The sequence below is a fragment of the Patagioenas fasciata genome, chromosome 9 (genome assembly GCF_037038585.1).
Source record: "Patagioenas fasciata isolate bPatFas1 chromosome 9, bPatFas1.hap1, whole genome shotgun sequence".
In the NCBI taxonomy this organism is placed as follows: domain Eukaryota; kingdom Metazoa; phylum Chordata; class Aves; order Columbiformes; family Columbidae; genus Patagioenas; species Patagioenas fasciata.
In genome coordinates, this window is record NC_092528.1 from 18580305 (window position 1) to 18596351 (window position 16047).

The 16047-nt window shown below is 47.1% G+C and overlaps 1 protein-coding gene across 1 annotated transcript; it reads left to right on the plus strand.

Annotated features, from left to right (window-relative positions):
• Positions 1-3697: 3697 nt before the first annotated feature.
• On the plus strand, positions 3698-15805 carry LSG1 (large 60S subunit nuclear export GTPase 1). The gene is made up of 14 exons (XM_065845064.2): positions 3698-3846; positions 3929-4046; positions 4309-4429; positions 4996-5082; positions 5918-6004; positions 8118-8178; positions 8901-9077; positions 10259-10684; positions 10988-11089; positions 11903-12046; positions 12351-12474; positions 13101-13180; positions 13384-13557; positions 14889-15805. Exons 1-14 carry the CDS (start codon positions 3766-3768, stop codon positions 15066-15068), a joined length of 1962 nt encoding a protein of 653 aa, XP_065701136.1. The 5' UTR covers positions 3698-3765; the 3' UTR covers positions 15069-15805.
• The last annotated feature ends 242 nt before the right edge of the window (positions 15806-16047 follow it).

Below are 16047 nucleotides of genomic sequence, written 5' to 3' on the forward strand. Positions count from 1 at the left end.
AGTAATCCCCTGCTGGCTCTCTGCCCACTGCTTCATGCCTTCAAAGACACACGCAGCTCTCTCTAATTAACCATCCCCTACCCTGCCAGGTGGGGAGGTGGTTTTATCTTCATAGAGCTGGCAGAAGAAGCGGAGTCTAAAATACTCGCCCAAGGGCCCTGGTGGGGTCGGAGCCTTCTCAGGGCTCAGCCTTGGCCAGGCTGCCATAGTTCTGAGCTCCCTGGGGTGCTGCTCTTCCTAGAGGGGACCAAGCCTGTCCCCAAAGGAGCTTGTGGAGGTGCAGAGGCCCAGGACACAGCGGGCTCCCTCTGTTCCTATGGTGCTGGCATGCTTCTGTGTGTGGCTGGAAAGAAGGAGATTCAAGCAGCTGCAGTTGTGCACAGAGCAAAATTGTCTTCGTGTCTTTGCAGGGGTGCCTTGGAGGGGTTTCTTAATGGGTCTGCTTGTCAGGCTGAGGCTGGCAGTACCGCTGAATCAAGCATTGTGAGCCTATATGAATAATGAATAGCCATCACATGAATATTTGAGAGATACAGTCCTGAGATCTCCCAGTGCTGCCGTAGAAGGAAAATGGAGGAAAAGTTGTTCAGAAATAACAGTGTTTCCTTCAGGCAAAAATGTACGGGTGTCATTGGCTTTTGAAAAAGAGCTGCTGCTGCTGCTGCTGCTGCTGCTGCTGCTGCTATATAATTCTCAGGATTTGCATTAAAAACTGGAGCAGAGGTTTGGCTCCAAGGCAGAAGCTGGGAGGAAAGCCAGCCCTTTTGACACAAGTCGATGATTGCACTGTAGTAGAAGGACAGCAGATTTTATTTTATCTATGCAATGGGTTTTGTGAGAAGTCCCAAAGCCATGGCCACCCTCCAAAGAGCCATCAGTGTTGGGCACTCAGTTGACGCTCCTCAAGGAGCGGTGAGAGGTTTGGTGATGCACAGGGGGTGCCTGCTCTCCAGGAACAGTGTTGTGCTCCAGGCGTAGCACTGCTGTCGAAGAAGTGAGAGTGAAAACAAGGCTCAGCAGTGAAAATCGTGTCCATTTTGCATGTCATCGTCACTGCTGTATTGTACAGGAGCAGCCTGCAAATCAACAGGTGTATTGGACTTGGCAGCACCATGCCCCCCACCTCCACTCTCTCCTTGGCTGTCTACACTCATGGCATGCACACACGGGTACCAAACTGTCTTTGTACAGCACCTGTAACAGCATCTCTTCCTTGGTGATCCTTTTCACTGCATGCAATTAATTCGGGCATAAATGTCTCCTAGGAGAAGCAGGTGGTTGTGTTTAGGTAAAACTAGAAAAAGTCTGTGTTGCACACATAGGCACAGTGGAGCAATAGGAGTGGGCAGAGAAATGTTGCAGTTAAAAACTAGGACTCCAGCCACAACTCTGGTGTCTCTGTCACCTGGATCACCCAATCTGTATCTCCTTCAGCATGGCTCTGCTGAAAGCAGTCCTCATTGTGCTGCTGGTGTCAGCAGACAGAAATTATTCCTTACTGTTTATGACGTGCCCAGAAACATATCTGTAGCAAGAATGAGGCATTTCTTCAGCAGCTCCTGCAAAAGTGTTGGGAAATCTCTGCAGTGACTGTGCCTGAAGCACTTTAGTCTGGAAACAGGGACTATCATGGGAAAACAGGGCAACGTGTGGGAAGAACATCCCAATCAAAATGCACAGTTCTTCGCTTTTCAGGTTACCATCAAACCCCAGTGCCGCCAGGATGCACAGAGGGTTGCAGACAGTGGAGCAAACCTCAGTCTCCTCCCACCAAGCCAGCACTCCTGTGTGTCCCCAGGCATTTCTGTTTCCAGCCTGTGCCACTGGCCATGGCTACCCATGTCCCATGGAGGGCCACCAAGCTCTGTGCTCCCTGCTGGTGGCTGTGTCCATGCTGCTGGGGCTGTGCTGATGGGATTATTAAAGCATTTTGCCCATGGTTGGGCAGCCTGCGAACGGCATCACGTGTGCCTTGGCTGTGGGGTTAGAAGTGCTGCCAGACCCAAGGTGTGAGGAAAGGCCGGGCTGGCTGGCTGCTCTGGTTGATGATTATGCAGTGTAGAAGGAAGGTAACTTTTAACTGAAATATAAAAGAAATAAAATAGCACCTATATTACTGCCTCAGTGCCCACACAAAGACCTGAGATGGTTTTATTAAAGATGACTTGATTAAAAATGAATTTACTAAACCACCACATGCTGCCTGCAGCCCACCAGCCTTCCACTGAAGCACCTTGTGTAAATGAAAAGGCGAATGTTGAGTCTGCTTTCATCTGCCTTATTTGCCTTTAGGAAGCAAAGACGGGGCTGGGCCAGCCTGGCAGTGGTGTCAGAGCTGGGATAAGCATGGCAAGGTTTCAGACGTACTCGTGAAATTTATGCCATACCGTTGCCCGCTTTGAAAAGGAGAAGAAAGGAAGAACTGCATCTTCCTAGACAGTGTTTATCGTGAGGAGGCATCATGTAGTGCTGAGCGTGAGAAAAGATGCCTCCTGCCCATGGAATTTTGCATGCTGCCGTGCTGCTGGCGAGCAACACCTGAAGCTGAGCTCTGCCTGCCTGTTTAGGCAGTGCTTGCATTTTCCAGGGATTAGCCAGGTTATTCTCTGATTACAACTGATACACATTACAGAGTTATAGTAAAAAATGTCTGGCCGTAACCCAACACCGATAAAGGAGAAATGGTTCGTAAATCAGTTCACTGTGCAAGAACAGGTTGAGTTGTTTATTAATTTAACCTTCTGTCCCATCTTGACCTGGACCGGCCGCAACAGCTTCTGCCAAAACTCGTTTGATGGTTCCTTGGCTGGGCAGGCAATATCTTCCGTCCTGCAGAGATGCCCAGGCTCTGGCTAGATATTGGCAGCTACCTCGTAGCACACCTTCCACCGCTGCGTCCAGGATCTCTCTTCGTCACCATCATTCCTCATATGCGCTGTTTGCTGGGTTGGGATGGTGGAGACAGGGGACAGGGATCCTGCCCTGTGCTGGATGTGTTACAGGACTCGGGAACAACCCCAGCCCCGGGAGCTTGTGGCTTCCCCTGGAGGGACACACAACCCCCCTTCCCCATTGCCAGCTGCTGGGACAGGATTTCACACGCCTCGCTGCTGGTGTTTGCTCCCTAGAGATAGCATTTGCACCAGCCCAGCTGGTGAGTGAAATGAACCCCCGCAGCCATGGGTGCTGCCGGGGCTCACAGTCCTGCGCCTCGCCCCGCTGCCGGGGCCTCCTGCAGCCACGCAGACCTCGGGCCTTGTGTTCAGGAGTGCCTCAGGTTTTGTTAGTGCCGCACCTTAATGGTGGGGCTGGGGCTTGCTGTGGGAGTGAGAGGGTTAGAGCTGGATTTGGGGAGGGGAGCACCGGAGAGGTGCATGTCCATGCTGAGCACCATGGGGATGGAGAGATGGAGGGATGGATGGATGGAGAAATGGAGGGAGGGATGGATGGAGAGAAGGATGGAGGGATGCAGGGATGGATGGACAGACAGGAAGGGCAGAGGGATGTGCATTGGTGTTGGTGGGCAGATGGACGAGCAGGACAGCGTGTGTCTGGGTGCCGGACGGATGGGCTGTGAGCACATGAACTATGGAGCTGCAGGCCGGTCACGGGGGCTGGTCAGTGGCGCCGCCCGGCGGGGAACGCGGTGCCGCCCCGGAACCCGCCTGCCCGGAACGCTGCTGCGGCGGTGCGTTGCGCGGCGGAGGGCCTCTCGAGGGGCCGCGGAAGCGAGACGACCGGCCCGCCCGTTCCGGCAGCGGCGGCATGGGCAAGAAGCGGGGCGCGGGGCTGGGCCGCTGCCTGCAGCGGCAGCGCGGCCTGGAGCGCCGCGGCACCTCCGCATGGGTAGGGCGGGGGGATCGGGGCGGCGGGGGCGCGGCGAGAGGCCGGGGCGGCCCGGGCTGACCATGGCGTCTTGTCCCGGCAGCTGCACGCCAGCGAGGTGGGCGGCGAGCGTGGCCCGGATCTGCGATCGGCGGCCGAGCAGAGTCCGCTGGAGGAGTTCCTGGCCACGGCCGAGCTGGCCGGCACCCGCTTCGTGGCCGGTGAGGAGCCGAACCGGGTCCTGGGGTGCGGCTGGGCCCGGAGAGGGGCCCCGTGCCGGGCGGGGGCGGATCCAGGGCCGGGGAGAGGGGCCCGGGGGGAGCCGGGACCGGCTCCGGAATGGGGCAGAGGGAACGGGCCTGGGGCTGGTAATGGGGTCGTCCAGGTGGGGGCTAGGGGCAGGGGATGGGGTCCTGAAGCAGGACTAGGGGTCAGCAGCGCTGGGGACAGCCGGTTTGGGTGACTATCTCTCCCTTCCTGCAGAGCGCCTGAACATCCAGATCGTGTCTGCTCAGAGCCGCACCGGGCTGCTCACGGCCCAGGAGGCCCAGCGCGTCCAGCAGCTGCACCAGGAGAACCGGCACTTCCTGCGCATCCCGCGGAGGTGAGTCCTGTAGGGCCAGGCCTGGCCCATGCTGAGTGGACTCAGCCCCTCGGTGCTGCAGGCATAGGGACAGCCCTCTGCTTTGTCAGTGCTCCGTTGTTGGGGAAGCTGCTGTCTGGCCTGCATGAGCCTGCTGTAACTCGCAGCACAAGTTCCTGCCTGCTAGCCCCAGCCCACCTGTCCTGGTTGTGTGAGTTTCATGCTTAAACCCTGGCACTGTTGGAGCTGGTGCAGCCAGGCCACCTAGTGAGCCTTTCCAGAGCTCTGTGCATGGTGGACAAATGAATCTCTCATCTTAAATGCCCTATAAATCTTAGCTCAAAAAAACCAGCTTTGTGAGATCAGTTGTGCATAGCGTAGTGTCCTTTCAGCTAGTTGAGTTTAGAAGGAACAAGGAAAAAGCCAGACTTAAAGCTGCTGAAAACAGGTGCACACATATCTGAGCCATAACTATCGCAGTATAGCTGAACGTGTGGTGCCTGTGTTAGTTATGGGTGGTTGTTGCAGTAACGTAACTGGTCTAACTGCTGCTTCTGGCTACTCGCTCCAAAATGTGTTTGTTACAGGCCCTATTGGGATAGGACAACCAGTGCGGAGGACTTGCAGCAAGCAGAGAGGGAGAGCTTTCTTGAATGGAGGCGACAGCTTGCCCAGTGAGTATACCTCTTGTGTCTGGGTAAGTAGTTGGTGACATTTGGAGACACAGGTAGCAGTGGGTTATCTTTTTCCTTGCTGGACCAATAAAATGAACATCTGGTCAGCAGCAGCTCCCTGTGCTTGTTCTGGAAGACTGGGCAGCTCAGCCACAGTCCAGACACGTTTGTGTGCTCTGCAAAGCTCTCTTGTGTGTGCATGTTCTTGTACTGTTTACAATTAGAATTCTTCCGAATGGAGTGTGATATTCTGCTTTTGCCTGTGGTGTTGTGAGCAGCATGTGATGCTGCCAGCCTGTGTACCACAGCTTGTGCTGGGCCTGTGCCGCATCTGTTGATCTGGAGGGTGATGTGGTGTCTGCTCACACTTGTGAAACCACGTTTGCCCAGAGTAAAGTCCTTCAGGTGGGGGTAACAGTGACTCAAGAGTTGTGTAGAGCCATTTCAGGTACCATCCCCAAATTCGTTATTTTTATCAGGTGGTACTGAATGCAGTAATAATTACTGGCATTTGGGGTAACTTCTCTGGTTTGTTATTGTGGTTCTGAAATTTCTCAGGCAGACTTTGGATGAGTTTTTCTCTTTCTGTCATTTACCGTTCTTCCATTTGCAGGATCAGGAGCCATTATGTCGCTGCTGAACCAGTGCCACTGACACCAGTTTACCTGGGGCACTTGATCTATTTGCAGAGCTAGCAGAAATAATACCTAGTATACAAGCCTGATTTGATAGCTCTCTCTGAATTAAAGCCTCCTGGATATAAGGAAGACCTGTTGGTATGGTTATTGCCTGACATGGGCCAAATATGATGTCTTTTTTTCCTGCTTTGCCTTAGCCTTGAGGAAGAAAAAAAGTTAATTCTAACCCCATTTGAACGAAACTTGGAGTTTTGGCGTCAGCTTTGGAGAGTCATTGAAAGAAGGTAAAGTGTATTTCTGTCTGCTTTTTAAAAGTAGTGTTTGATGTGTTTTCCTAAATTAAAGCTTTTGAGTCAAGCTTCAAGTGTCTCAGCACAAGAAAAACAATTACAGTTAGTAGGGTTCTGTTATCAGCACTGAAGTGATTTTTGTTTTGAAGCAATCAAGGGCAGCTGCTTGGTGGTGCACACTGGCTCTCAGCACTGTGATGCTGTAGGTGGTTCGCTGCGAGCCTCTGACGATTTTTCAGATGCTGCTGCCCTTGGCCTCTTCCAGTAACTCTGTGTTGGAGTTGGCGAAAGACCTTGAAGACACATTCTCAAAGACAAGATTAACCCTTTCCCCTCTTTCTCAGCCAGGCAGCTGCAGCCTGACATTCAGGGACAGGAGGCAAGGGACATCAACTAAATCTTGGGAAAGAAAGAGCCTCTTGGTCCTTGGCCTCTTGCCATGCAGAGAAGTTGCAGCAGCGCACAAAAGACAACAGCCTGTCATATCACAGAAATGGCTTTGTTTGCTCTGCCGAGTCGTAATACAATAGGAGTGCTATCTGCTACGTTAATCTAACTGGGGCATTTAATTTCACTAGTAATTAAGTTTGAGATCATCTCATCTGATTTTCCTAAAATTGAAAAATACTTCACCAGTGAGGTCATGGTGAGCCTGTCCTTTGACAGAAGTGGCTTTGTACTGGGTGCTGCTGGGCCTTTGACTGGGGGAGAGCTGGACTGGGACCATCCACTGTGGGGTATCATGGTGTGCAGTGTGAGCGTATTGTGTGTTTTGAGGTGGCTGGAATGTGTTATTTATTTATTTCTGCTCTTGTTGGCTGACACTTAATTGGATCTGTTGTCAGCCTTTTCTTGTGTTTGCTTCAAACTAATTGCCAGCAGTGTGATTCAGTAACTTCTCTGTATCCCATCCCAGTACTGTAGTGCCAGCTGTCTCTCATATTGATTTTTTAATTTCTGTAGCTGTTCAGTCCCTCTTTGTACCCATGTGGCTTATAAAATTACTCTCTTGGGGGTTTTATTGATTTTATTATTATTGTTGTTGTTATTATCATTATTTCTGTTGTTGTTGTTTGGTGTGTTTGTTATTTGTTTGTTTGGGGTTTGTTGGTTGGTTGGTTTGTTTTTGGGTGTTGTTGTTTGGGTTTTTTATGTGTAACCAACTGCCTAGTGAAGCTTGAAATTCTTCCATTCAACCCCCATGGTGTTTTGAAGCTGCCCCAAGTTGACAGAAATCCCTGTCAAATAGCATCAGTATGTGGCAACCAGTATTATAAATTACCTGCTTGGAGAAGTTCCAGTGGGAGAGGGTGTAGTTAAATTTTCCCTCTTCTTTTGAAAAAAGAACATGGATGCCTCTGGTATCTGAAGCCAGTGCATTTAATTTGCATGTAGAACTGGTCAGTCTTGCTTGTACATGTGGTGGCAGCCTGGTGTCTGCATTTGGAAGGTGTTTCCTGAAAGCACACTTTCAGGGCCTTGCTTGCATGGGGGAGCTATGTGTTTACTGGAGTCTAAGACTATTTTTTCACTGTTCTGTGCTGTTTGTGACAAAAAGAGCACAAAGGAAATTTTGAAAATGCTTAGAATCTGCAGGTCTTTTGTGGGAGACTCGGTACATCTTGCCCCATGAAAAGGGCACAACAGTGTTTCCAGAATAGCTCCTAGTGTTGGAAAACCACCTCTTCTTCCACTCCGCAGCCACTCTGCTGAAGTTTGGGGATGAGAACAGACAAAAGTAAAGTTGTGTTATCACAGCTTTTAGTAAAATTCTAAAGAACAGAATACCAGCAGTCTGTGTCTTGTCTGCTGAGCACTTTTGGAAGTGTGGGTGGATGGATGGGCAAAACTTGAATGCTTGCTTTCCCCTTCACCTGCTGTACTGGGGATTAGCTGAGTGAGGCAGAAGCACTGGACAGCAGTACTGGTTTGTGTTATGTGGGGTGCTGAGATGCTTTGTTAATTCAGTAAAGGCTCTTAGTAGGGCAATACAGTTAAAACCCCTAAAATTCCAGGCAAAACCTAAAAGCAAGTAATGTGCTGCATCTTGTTGCTTTGAGGCAGGGTAATAAACTGTATTTCATGGGGCTTTCTTCTGTTTTTGCAGTGATATTGTAGTCCAGATAGTAGATGCCAGGAACCCTCTTCTGTTCAGATGCCAAGATCTGGTAAGTAAATGACTTTGTTGAATGTTGTCTTAATATTATTTCTTAGAGTTTATATGATTTATTTTTTTGTTTAACAGATTCAGTCACCTTGAAGCTGTTTTGCTGTTGTGCCTGACTGGATATCTTATTTAGTTATGCAAGTATTCTGGCGTCAGAATATTTTCTTCATTGTTTTTTGGTATTTCGCACAGTGTTGTGGATTTAGAGGCAGTTCTGCAGGTGTTGTATTGCAGATATTATATTGCTCCTCACTACCCACTACAAGTGTCCGCACTTAAAGGAATTCATCTGTTTAAAAGCATAGTGGAATAAAATGGGTGAGGATTACTGGGCTGAAAGTGAAGAATCAAGAAGTACTGAAGTGACAACTTGGTAATGATAGATGATAGAACACTGTGCATCAGTGAGATAAGAAATTGCTCAAACACTTGATCTTAGGAGTTCCTGCTGTGAGGTGCTGATTAATATCTTGCTGTAGCTGGAAGCAGAGGAGGTGTTTGCACACATGGCCAGAAAAAACCTGTATTGTGGTAGTTGCATGCTCCATTTTTTTCTTGTAGCTGTCTGCTAAGCACCAGTTCCATCTAGCCCAGGGGATGGTAAGCCTGGCTACAGTCATGTGAAGCTGGATGGGGTAACTTGTCTTTCTGCTCTTCTATCACCTTGCAGGGAGGAGGAATCTAAACCAGAGTATGAACTGATCCTTCCCTTGTTTTCTGCAGGAAAGTTACGTTAAGGAAGTCAGCAATGACAAGGAGAACATGATCCTGATAAACAAGGCAGATTTGCTGAGTGAGGAGCAGCGGGCTGCTTGGGCTCGGTTCTTTGAGAATGAGGGTGTTAAGGTGGTGTTCTGGTCCGCTTTGTCAGAGTGCAAACGGCTGGCTGGAGAAGCAAAGGTACAGTAGATGTCCACTTCCAACTGGGTATGTGCTGGCTGCCTCTGATAACTTGCTTTGTAGCTACACTTGTGATGTACTGGAGTACCTTTCTAGGAAAGGCACAGTCCTTGTCTCAGGGAAGGATTATTCTAAGGACCCATGCAGCTGTAAACCAGCATTTTAATGAATGACTTCGAGGCAAAAGTGAGGAGAGTAAAATGGTGAATAAAGTGGTGCACCCTTCAATCACTGTTTGTAGTGCTTGCAGTTTCTCTTTCAAGGTTAAAATAATACTGAACTAGAATGTAAATTTGTTCTTTGAGGCTGCTGCTGAATAGCTACAGAAACAGCCCTTGCAGATCTCTTTGCAAATTCATAATTCATTGAAAGAAAGGGAATCCTTTCTAAGAGGGATGCTGTGAGGGATGTGGTTATCCAAACAGAGGATTTTTCTCTCCTGTTCTGCCCAGTGGAACAGACTGTGCTGCTGCCTCAAGTTATATGTTATCAGTAAATGCCACGTGCAGGTTTTACTGGGCTCATCTGTTACAGACATCACTATTCAACTGTGGAATATCCCACAACTCTTTTCAAAAATACCTAATCTGTTCAGCTGGCTTGCAGTTCTTAGCTAAAGTATTTTTACAGATTGGTTTAAAAGTGAGATTGGAAGTGTTAGACCTGTTTTCTTTTTTGGAAAGAAAAACATCTTTCTTTTTACATGTGAACTGTTTGCAGGGAAGAAATGTAAAGAGTTGACTGAAAGAAAGATTGACATTATTTTAATGAAATATTTAGATCTGAAACATGGTTTGTGTTCTGAACTTTTTGAAGAATTAGCATTCATTCCTATTACTAGGAACACTTGATAATTTAAAAAAAAATGCTGGGGAGTGCTGCTGCTGCTGCGTGTAAGGATGCTGTGGGTGTGTGCATATTCACAGTTGTGCTTCTGGAGAGAAACCTCTAACAACTTCACAATGCCTCTTGGAATACTTTAATCCTTCTCCTGAGACAGGCTAGGTGTTTCTACATCCTGCTTAAGACCCCTAAAAACCCCATGTGATGTTGTCAGGAGAGAACTGTCAGTCTTTGGGATCTGGTTGATGAAAAGGTGTGTGACTGTGCTGCAGCAACTGCAGTCACAGCAAGACTTGGTATTGTCTTTACATTTCACCTGTGAAATACTGTTCACACAGGAACTGGAACCTGAAGATGTGGCCGAGGACCCGAGTGGTTCTGAGGACGAAAGCTCCAGTCAAGAAGAGGACAACACAGAACAAGATAGTGCAGAAAGTGCATCCACAGACAGTGCTTTGCGAACTGTAACCCAGGTTCTGCTTAGTGATGATGACAGTAGTGATGAATATGAAGACTGTAAAGATGATGAAGAGGAAGCCTGGCAGACCTGTTCTGAAGATGAAGGTTGGGACAAAGTAAATGCCGTTGTTCCAGAGAGGACGGGAAGCAGGACTGATGGTGCTGCCATGCAGCATGTAGCGCAGGAGCAGAACAGGAACATCAGGAACTTCAGCCATCTGGTACAGAGAAATGAGTTGCTGGAGATATTCAAAACCATGCACAATGGACCAAGGGTGAAGGATGGGGAAGTAAATGTTGGGTTGGTGAGTTTGACTTTGTGCTTAAATGGAACTTACGTAATCTAAATTTTAATTCCATGTGCCTTCCGTGGAAAAATTAATCCTATAGCCTGTCTTCCTGTAAAAGTAAGTAAAATTGGCAAGCACAAATCACTGAAGGTTTTGTGCAAAGATTAATTCTGAAGTTCCTGGAGCTCAGTGTTCCTTTTTACTTGCCTTAATTATTTTGTATCTTTTATTAAAGTACTTTTGTGTCAGAGCTCTGCAAGTCTCCTGGTGTCACTCTGCCGGATATCACTGTTACCATTCAATTTCTTTGTCATCTAGGTGGGTTACCCTAATGTCGGCAAAAGTTCGACCATCAACACAATCCTTGGAAATAAGAAGGTGTCGGTGTCTGCTACACCAGGTCGTACGAAACACTTTCAGGTATTGCTAACAAAGAATATTGATCTTTTTATTATTTCTTTTTCCTCAGTGGAAGAGACCTTTATTGTGAACTAGTTACAACCATGTGGACACTAAGAACTCTGCCAACCTGAACTCTGCCCGGCAGAGTAGATTGGAGAGGGTTGGCCTTGAAGTATATAATTTTAGAACTTTAGTTCTTGCTTCCATACTCTTGATACAGTTTGAGAATCACTCATAAGAGTTGCTGTGCACGGGAGATGTTTTTCGTCTCCTGATTTTATTTAGGTAGCTTAACCCTTCTTTTTCTCAACACCAGTCATGAGGAGAGAACCCCCAGTAAGTGAGTGCTCCTCCAAATAGCTTAAGGTCAAGCTTTCAAACCATCCTTTTTGTCTACAGTCATTGCTGTGACTGTCTAGTTATGCTGCCATTTTCATGATCAAGCTCTTAATTTTGAAGTAGCAACTTCACTGCTGTAATGAGCACTGTGGCATTTGTACTTGTGCAATCTCCTACCTGCCTCCAAAGGTTGGACATAGTTTAAGCTTTCTGGAATGCTTTCATCTCTCCCATCAGGTTGGAGAGCTGAAGATCTTGCTGCCCCCATCTGGACACCTTATTTATGAACTTTGGAAGTGTTGCTGTCTTCCACATCAGATTTCCTTAGTTTGTTGGCTGGGACCAGCAGGACAGATGTCTCTTAGTAGAATTTCTGCTTATTCTCATTTGATTCCATGTTTCATCTATGCATTTCATTTTTTTTTTTTGTTCCTTTTCCCTCCATGAACACTGACTTGCCTTGATGAACTAATTGTTTTTTTTATTGTGTAGACCCTGTATGTGGAACCTGGCCTGTGCCTTTGTGATTGTCCTGGTCTGGTGATGCCATCTTTCATCTCTACCAAGGCAGAGATGATTTGTTCTGGAATTCTGCCTATAGACCAGATGAGGGACCATGTCCCACCCATCTCTCTAATATCCTTTGCATGGGGTTTGTGGGAGTGTCTGCAAGCATTGGATCTGGACTGTGCAATGTAGCATGGCCCAGCACTGCTAGGGGCATGTGTGCTCATGTGTCGCGGGTGGTGGGGACACACATTGGATAAAACAGCCCTGCCGTGTTGTCTTTCCCCATCTCATTTCAAGTTTATCCTGTTGTCAGACTTGTATCATTTTTCTGGTTTGCAGTGAAATCTGAAAGTTGCTCCTATTGTGTGCTCTGGGAGTGATTAGGACTGTGTAGCTGAAAGTCACCAAGTGGTTTCCTTCACTAGCTTACGTTTGCCAGCATATCCCACGAAATGTTTTGGAAGCAACTTATGGAATAAATATCATAAGGCCAAGGGAAGATGAGGATCCAGATCGAAAGCCAACAGCTGAAGAGCTGCTAACAGCATACGGATGTGAGTGATGATCCCTTTAGCAGCTATCACCTGCACTGTGTATGTGGTACTGAACACGGCCTTAGGAGAACTTTATAAAGCTAAGCCTGACTCGGGTTTGTCATGCGTTGAACCTCCCCATTAGGACTTGCCCTCTTCTCAGGATGGGCCTTTGTTAATGGCTCATCTCGCGTGTGTGTCGCAGTGGCGCTTTGCTGGCTCTGTCCAACAGATGTAGTGATTGTGTTGAGGATGTCGGTGAAATGCCCTGCCAGTCTGTGTAGTGTGGTGTGGTGCTCTCATCCTTCTAGACACCTCCTGTCAACTGTGTTTTCAATTAGACTCTGAATAATGCAGTGAAGTTTTATCTTCCTTCTCTGATACAGTTAATCTTCTCTGGCCTTAAAACAAAAAGGAAGATGTCCAGTCTTACCATTTCTTTTAGGTTAGGATGCTTCTGTAGCACTTCTACAGTCAGCAGTGTTCCCCTTTCCTTCCCGCTTTCCCCAACAGAAGCCTCTTTCTCAGGTAGTTTTGTGGTTTTTTTTTTTGAGAGAGAGGATATGATGTGCAGTCAGGCAGCAGAGAAGAATGTGTCAGTGATCTTACTGTACTGACACAGAATGTACTTTGGATTTGTCTTCCAGATATGAGAGGCTTTATGACAGCTCACGGACAGCCAGACCAGCCAAGATCAGCTCGATATGTGTTAAAAGACTATGTCAGTGTAAGTGCTTCCTACATCTGGGTTTTCTTTCCTGCTAGGAGGTAAATTGAAGGAGCAGGAGGGAGCACAGTAAAGTTAATTCTATTTATCTGGATACAATTAACATATATAAAAATACTCTATAATTTTGCAGTTGTTTTCTTTCTTCTCTGGGTCTCTCTGTGAGCTTTTTTTTGTAATAATTGTATCCTGTTGCTTTACAGGGGAAGCTATTATATTGCCATCCACCTCCTGGCACTGACCCAAATGATTTTCAGCACCAGCATCAAAGATACCCAGAGAGCAGAACCGTGCAGGCTACTGCACAGGTGAAGCCTGAGAAGAATGCCAAAGCAAAACAAATTGAAAATGTGGTGGACAAAACATTCTTCCACCAGGTAAATTCTGGAGGAGATTTATTTTGGGGTTTTTTACTGCAACACTGGTGTGTCATAGTTACTCGAAAAAGTATCTTTGAGGGTGGAGGGGTGCTGGGTTGTTAATGGTGTCAGATGCCATTGGCATCTGCATGTAATTTCTACCCAAGAGCACTCTGTTCTTTTTATTATCTCCTAAATCACTGGGAATGTCCTAGGTGACTGAAATATAGCTAATGAAGTGTGTATAGTTGATTTTTAAAAGGTCAGAAAGGTGACCCTCATCATTATGGGCCTAACATCAATCATGAGCAAACAGAAGAATGACTGGGAAGAAAGACAAGGAAGGAGGGTGGTGTGACACAGCAGCCAACCAGGAAAATGGTTTTGGACAAATAGGTCCTCCAAACTAACTTTTCTTTCTTGAGATGACATATTTAGGTAACACGATAAGCTTCTTTAAGACAATTGATTTAGTAATACATGGTTATTGTGACTCAGAACCTGAAATCAGATGAAAAGAATGCAAAAAACAGATTTAAAATCTAATTGAGAAATCTCAAAGTGGAAAATAGGAGTTTCTCTGAACTTGTATGCTTCTTGTTAGGTCCCACAGGGATCTGTTTTGCCCCAACACTACTGAAAAAAATGACTTGAAATGTCAAATCTATAATTGATAGGCCTGCATACCCAACACAGATGGGAACAGGGTGTTTAGGAGTGAAGAGGATGGGTCATTGACAGTGTGATCCATTCTGCCTGGTTAGCAGGATACGAACAGTATTTGTTCAGCTAAAGATAGTCTTGCATTTTGAGAACAAGAACTCAGGCCCTTTTCGAAAACAGTGAGCTGTTTCGGAAAGCTACGACCTGAAAAGAATTTTTGGGATTACCAGACTCTTCCTCTGGCTGCCCAAAGTGCTGGCACAAGCTGTGAGCTCTACAGCACTACCCATGCTCCAGACTTGAGCGAGTTATTTTAGTCTCTGTCTTTCACAGACGCCAGATGTATTTGCAGAGACAATTCTTTGTGTGCAAAGTGGAGACTGTGAGAATCAATCCTAGCGCCGTAGCTAATGTCTGTCAGAACTGGGTGTATCATCAGTGCTCTGCTTGCAGTGGCAGATGCTGAAGACCTGGTGCAGCGAGGCATGGCTGTGGACACAGCCAGAGCGTGCTGGCCCGCTTGGGCTCGACTGTGTGGTGTGACCTTTCCTGCGGCTCTGAAGCTGGGGGCTGAGCAGGTCTTGATGGGTTTGGGCTTGCCTATGTCTGTTTTTGTTAACGTATCACAGTTCTTTGTGGTTAAATGTCTTCTTGTCGGTCACTGGTGATGATGTCTCCTCTTCCAGGAGAATGTTCGTGCCCTGGTGAAAGGGGTCCGGGCTGCCATGGGATACCGGCCCGGCAGTGGCCTCGTGCCTGTTACTGCACCCAGTCCTGGGAGTGTGGTAGGGAAGCCCTGGAAAAAACACGGAAACAGGAACAAGAAGGAGAAAATTCGCAGGATCACCAAGCACCTGGAGGCTTAGCTGTGGCACCAGCATCTGCCCTTCCCGGGGCAGGGACTGCACTTGCCTGCGGGGCTGAACTGAGGGGAAAAAGTGGATAAGCAGGCATTGCTAGTTCACCTGGGAGCTCCATGCTACAGAGTGGCCTGAGCAGGGAGCAAGAGTGGGCTCTGATAGTTGGAGCTCATCCCTTCTGAAAACAAAAGAGACCTGGCTGTTCGTGTTAACTGGAAGCCAGCCCAGATGTTTGCTGCTGAAACATCCTTTCAATGGGAGCAGATGGAGCCATACGGGAATGTTTTTTCCTTCCACAAAGGATGTGTTTTATAGCTGGGATCAAAGCAAGCCCTGTAAAACTGACTAAAATCTTTAAACAGTTGAATCTCAATGAGTGTTTGTTATGTTTTGTTTTGAGACACTATTACTCATAATTTCTTTTTTTATTAAGCTTGGTTGTTGATTTGACAGAACAGTGTGTTGAAAATGAGGTGCAAGGATCTTTATTGCCATCTTCCTTCTCTGCTACACCAGCCCTGTTTTGTAGAACCTGGTACTGAAACCACTCCCAATGTCACAGTTTCGAACAGAGCACAGCACACCATGCAAGGAAAATGCTGCTTTTATGTTCTTCACACTGATCTGGTATCAGTTGTTTTTCTGTGTGAATTACATCGGTATTTTAAAACATCAGCTCTGTGTGACTGGCCAAAAATCTGGTGCTATTTTGTCCTTAAATATATTTGAGATTTTACTTCTTATGTAGTGTCATGTTGTCTCACTGACCTGTTAGACATTAAACTGGTCGCAGAAATGTCATAATAGCAGATTTTAACACGTGCGTTAGTATTTGACACTCAAAAGACCGTACTTACTTGGGGTCAGACTTAAGTGAGATTTACACCTTGGTCACCCCGCTGAGAAGATGTTTGTGCACTTGGTCAGTGCTCTTTATTCTTAGTCCAGCACAGGGAGTATTGGTAAGACTGGAAAGACTTGCAAT

What these genes read in the sequence shown, in the direction of transcription:
- LSG1 (XM_065845064.2), top strand. Translation starts at nt 3,766, where the DNA reads ATGGGCAAGAAGCGGGGCGCGGGGCTGGGCCGCTGCCTGCAGCGGCAG. An exon ending in TTCCTGCGCATCCCGCGGAG is followed by an intron (nt 4,430 to 4,995) that starts GTGAGTCCTGTA and finishes TGTTTGTTACAG; the next exon opens with GCCCTATTGGGATAGGACAA. An exon ending in TGTTCAGATGCCAAGATCTG is followed by an intron (nt 8,179 to 8,900) that starts GTAAGTAAATGA and finishes TGTTTTCTGCAG; the next exon opens with GAAAGTTACGTTAAGGAAGT.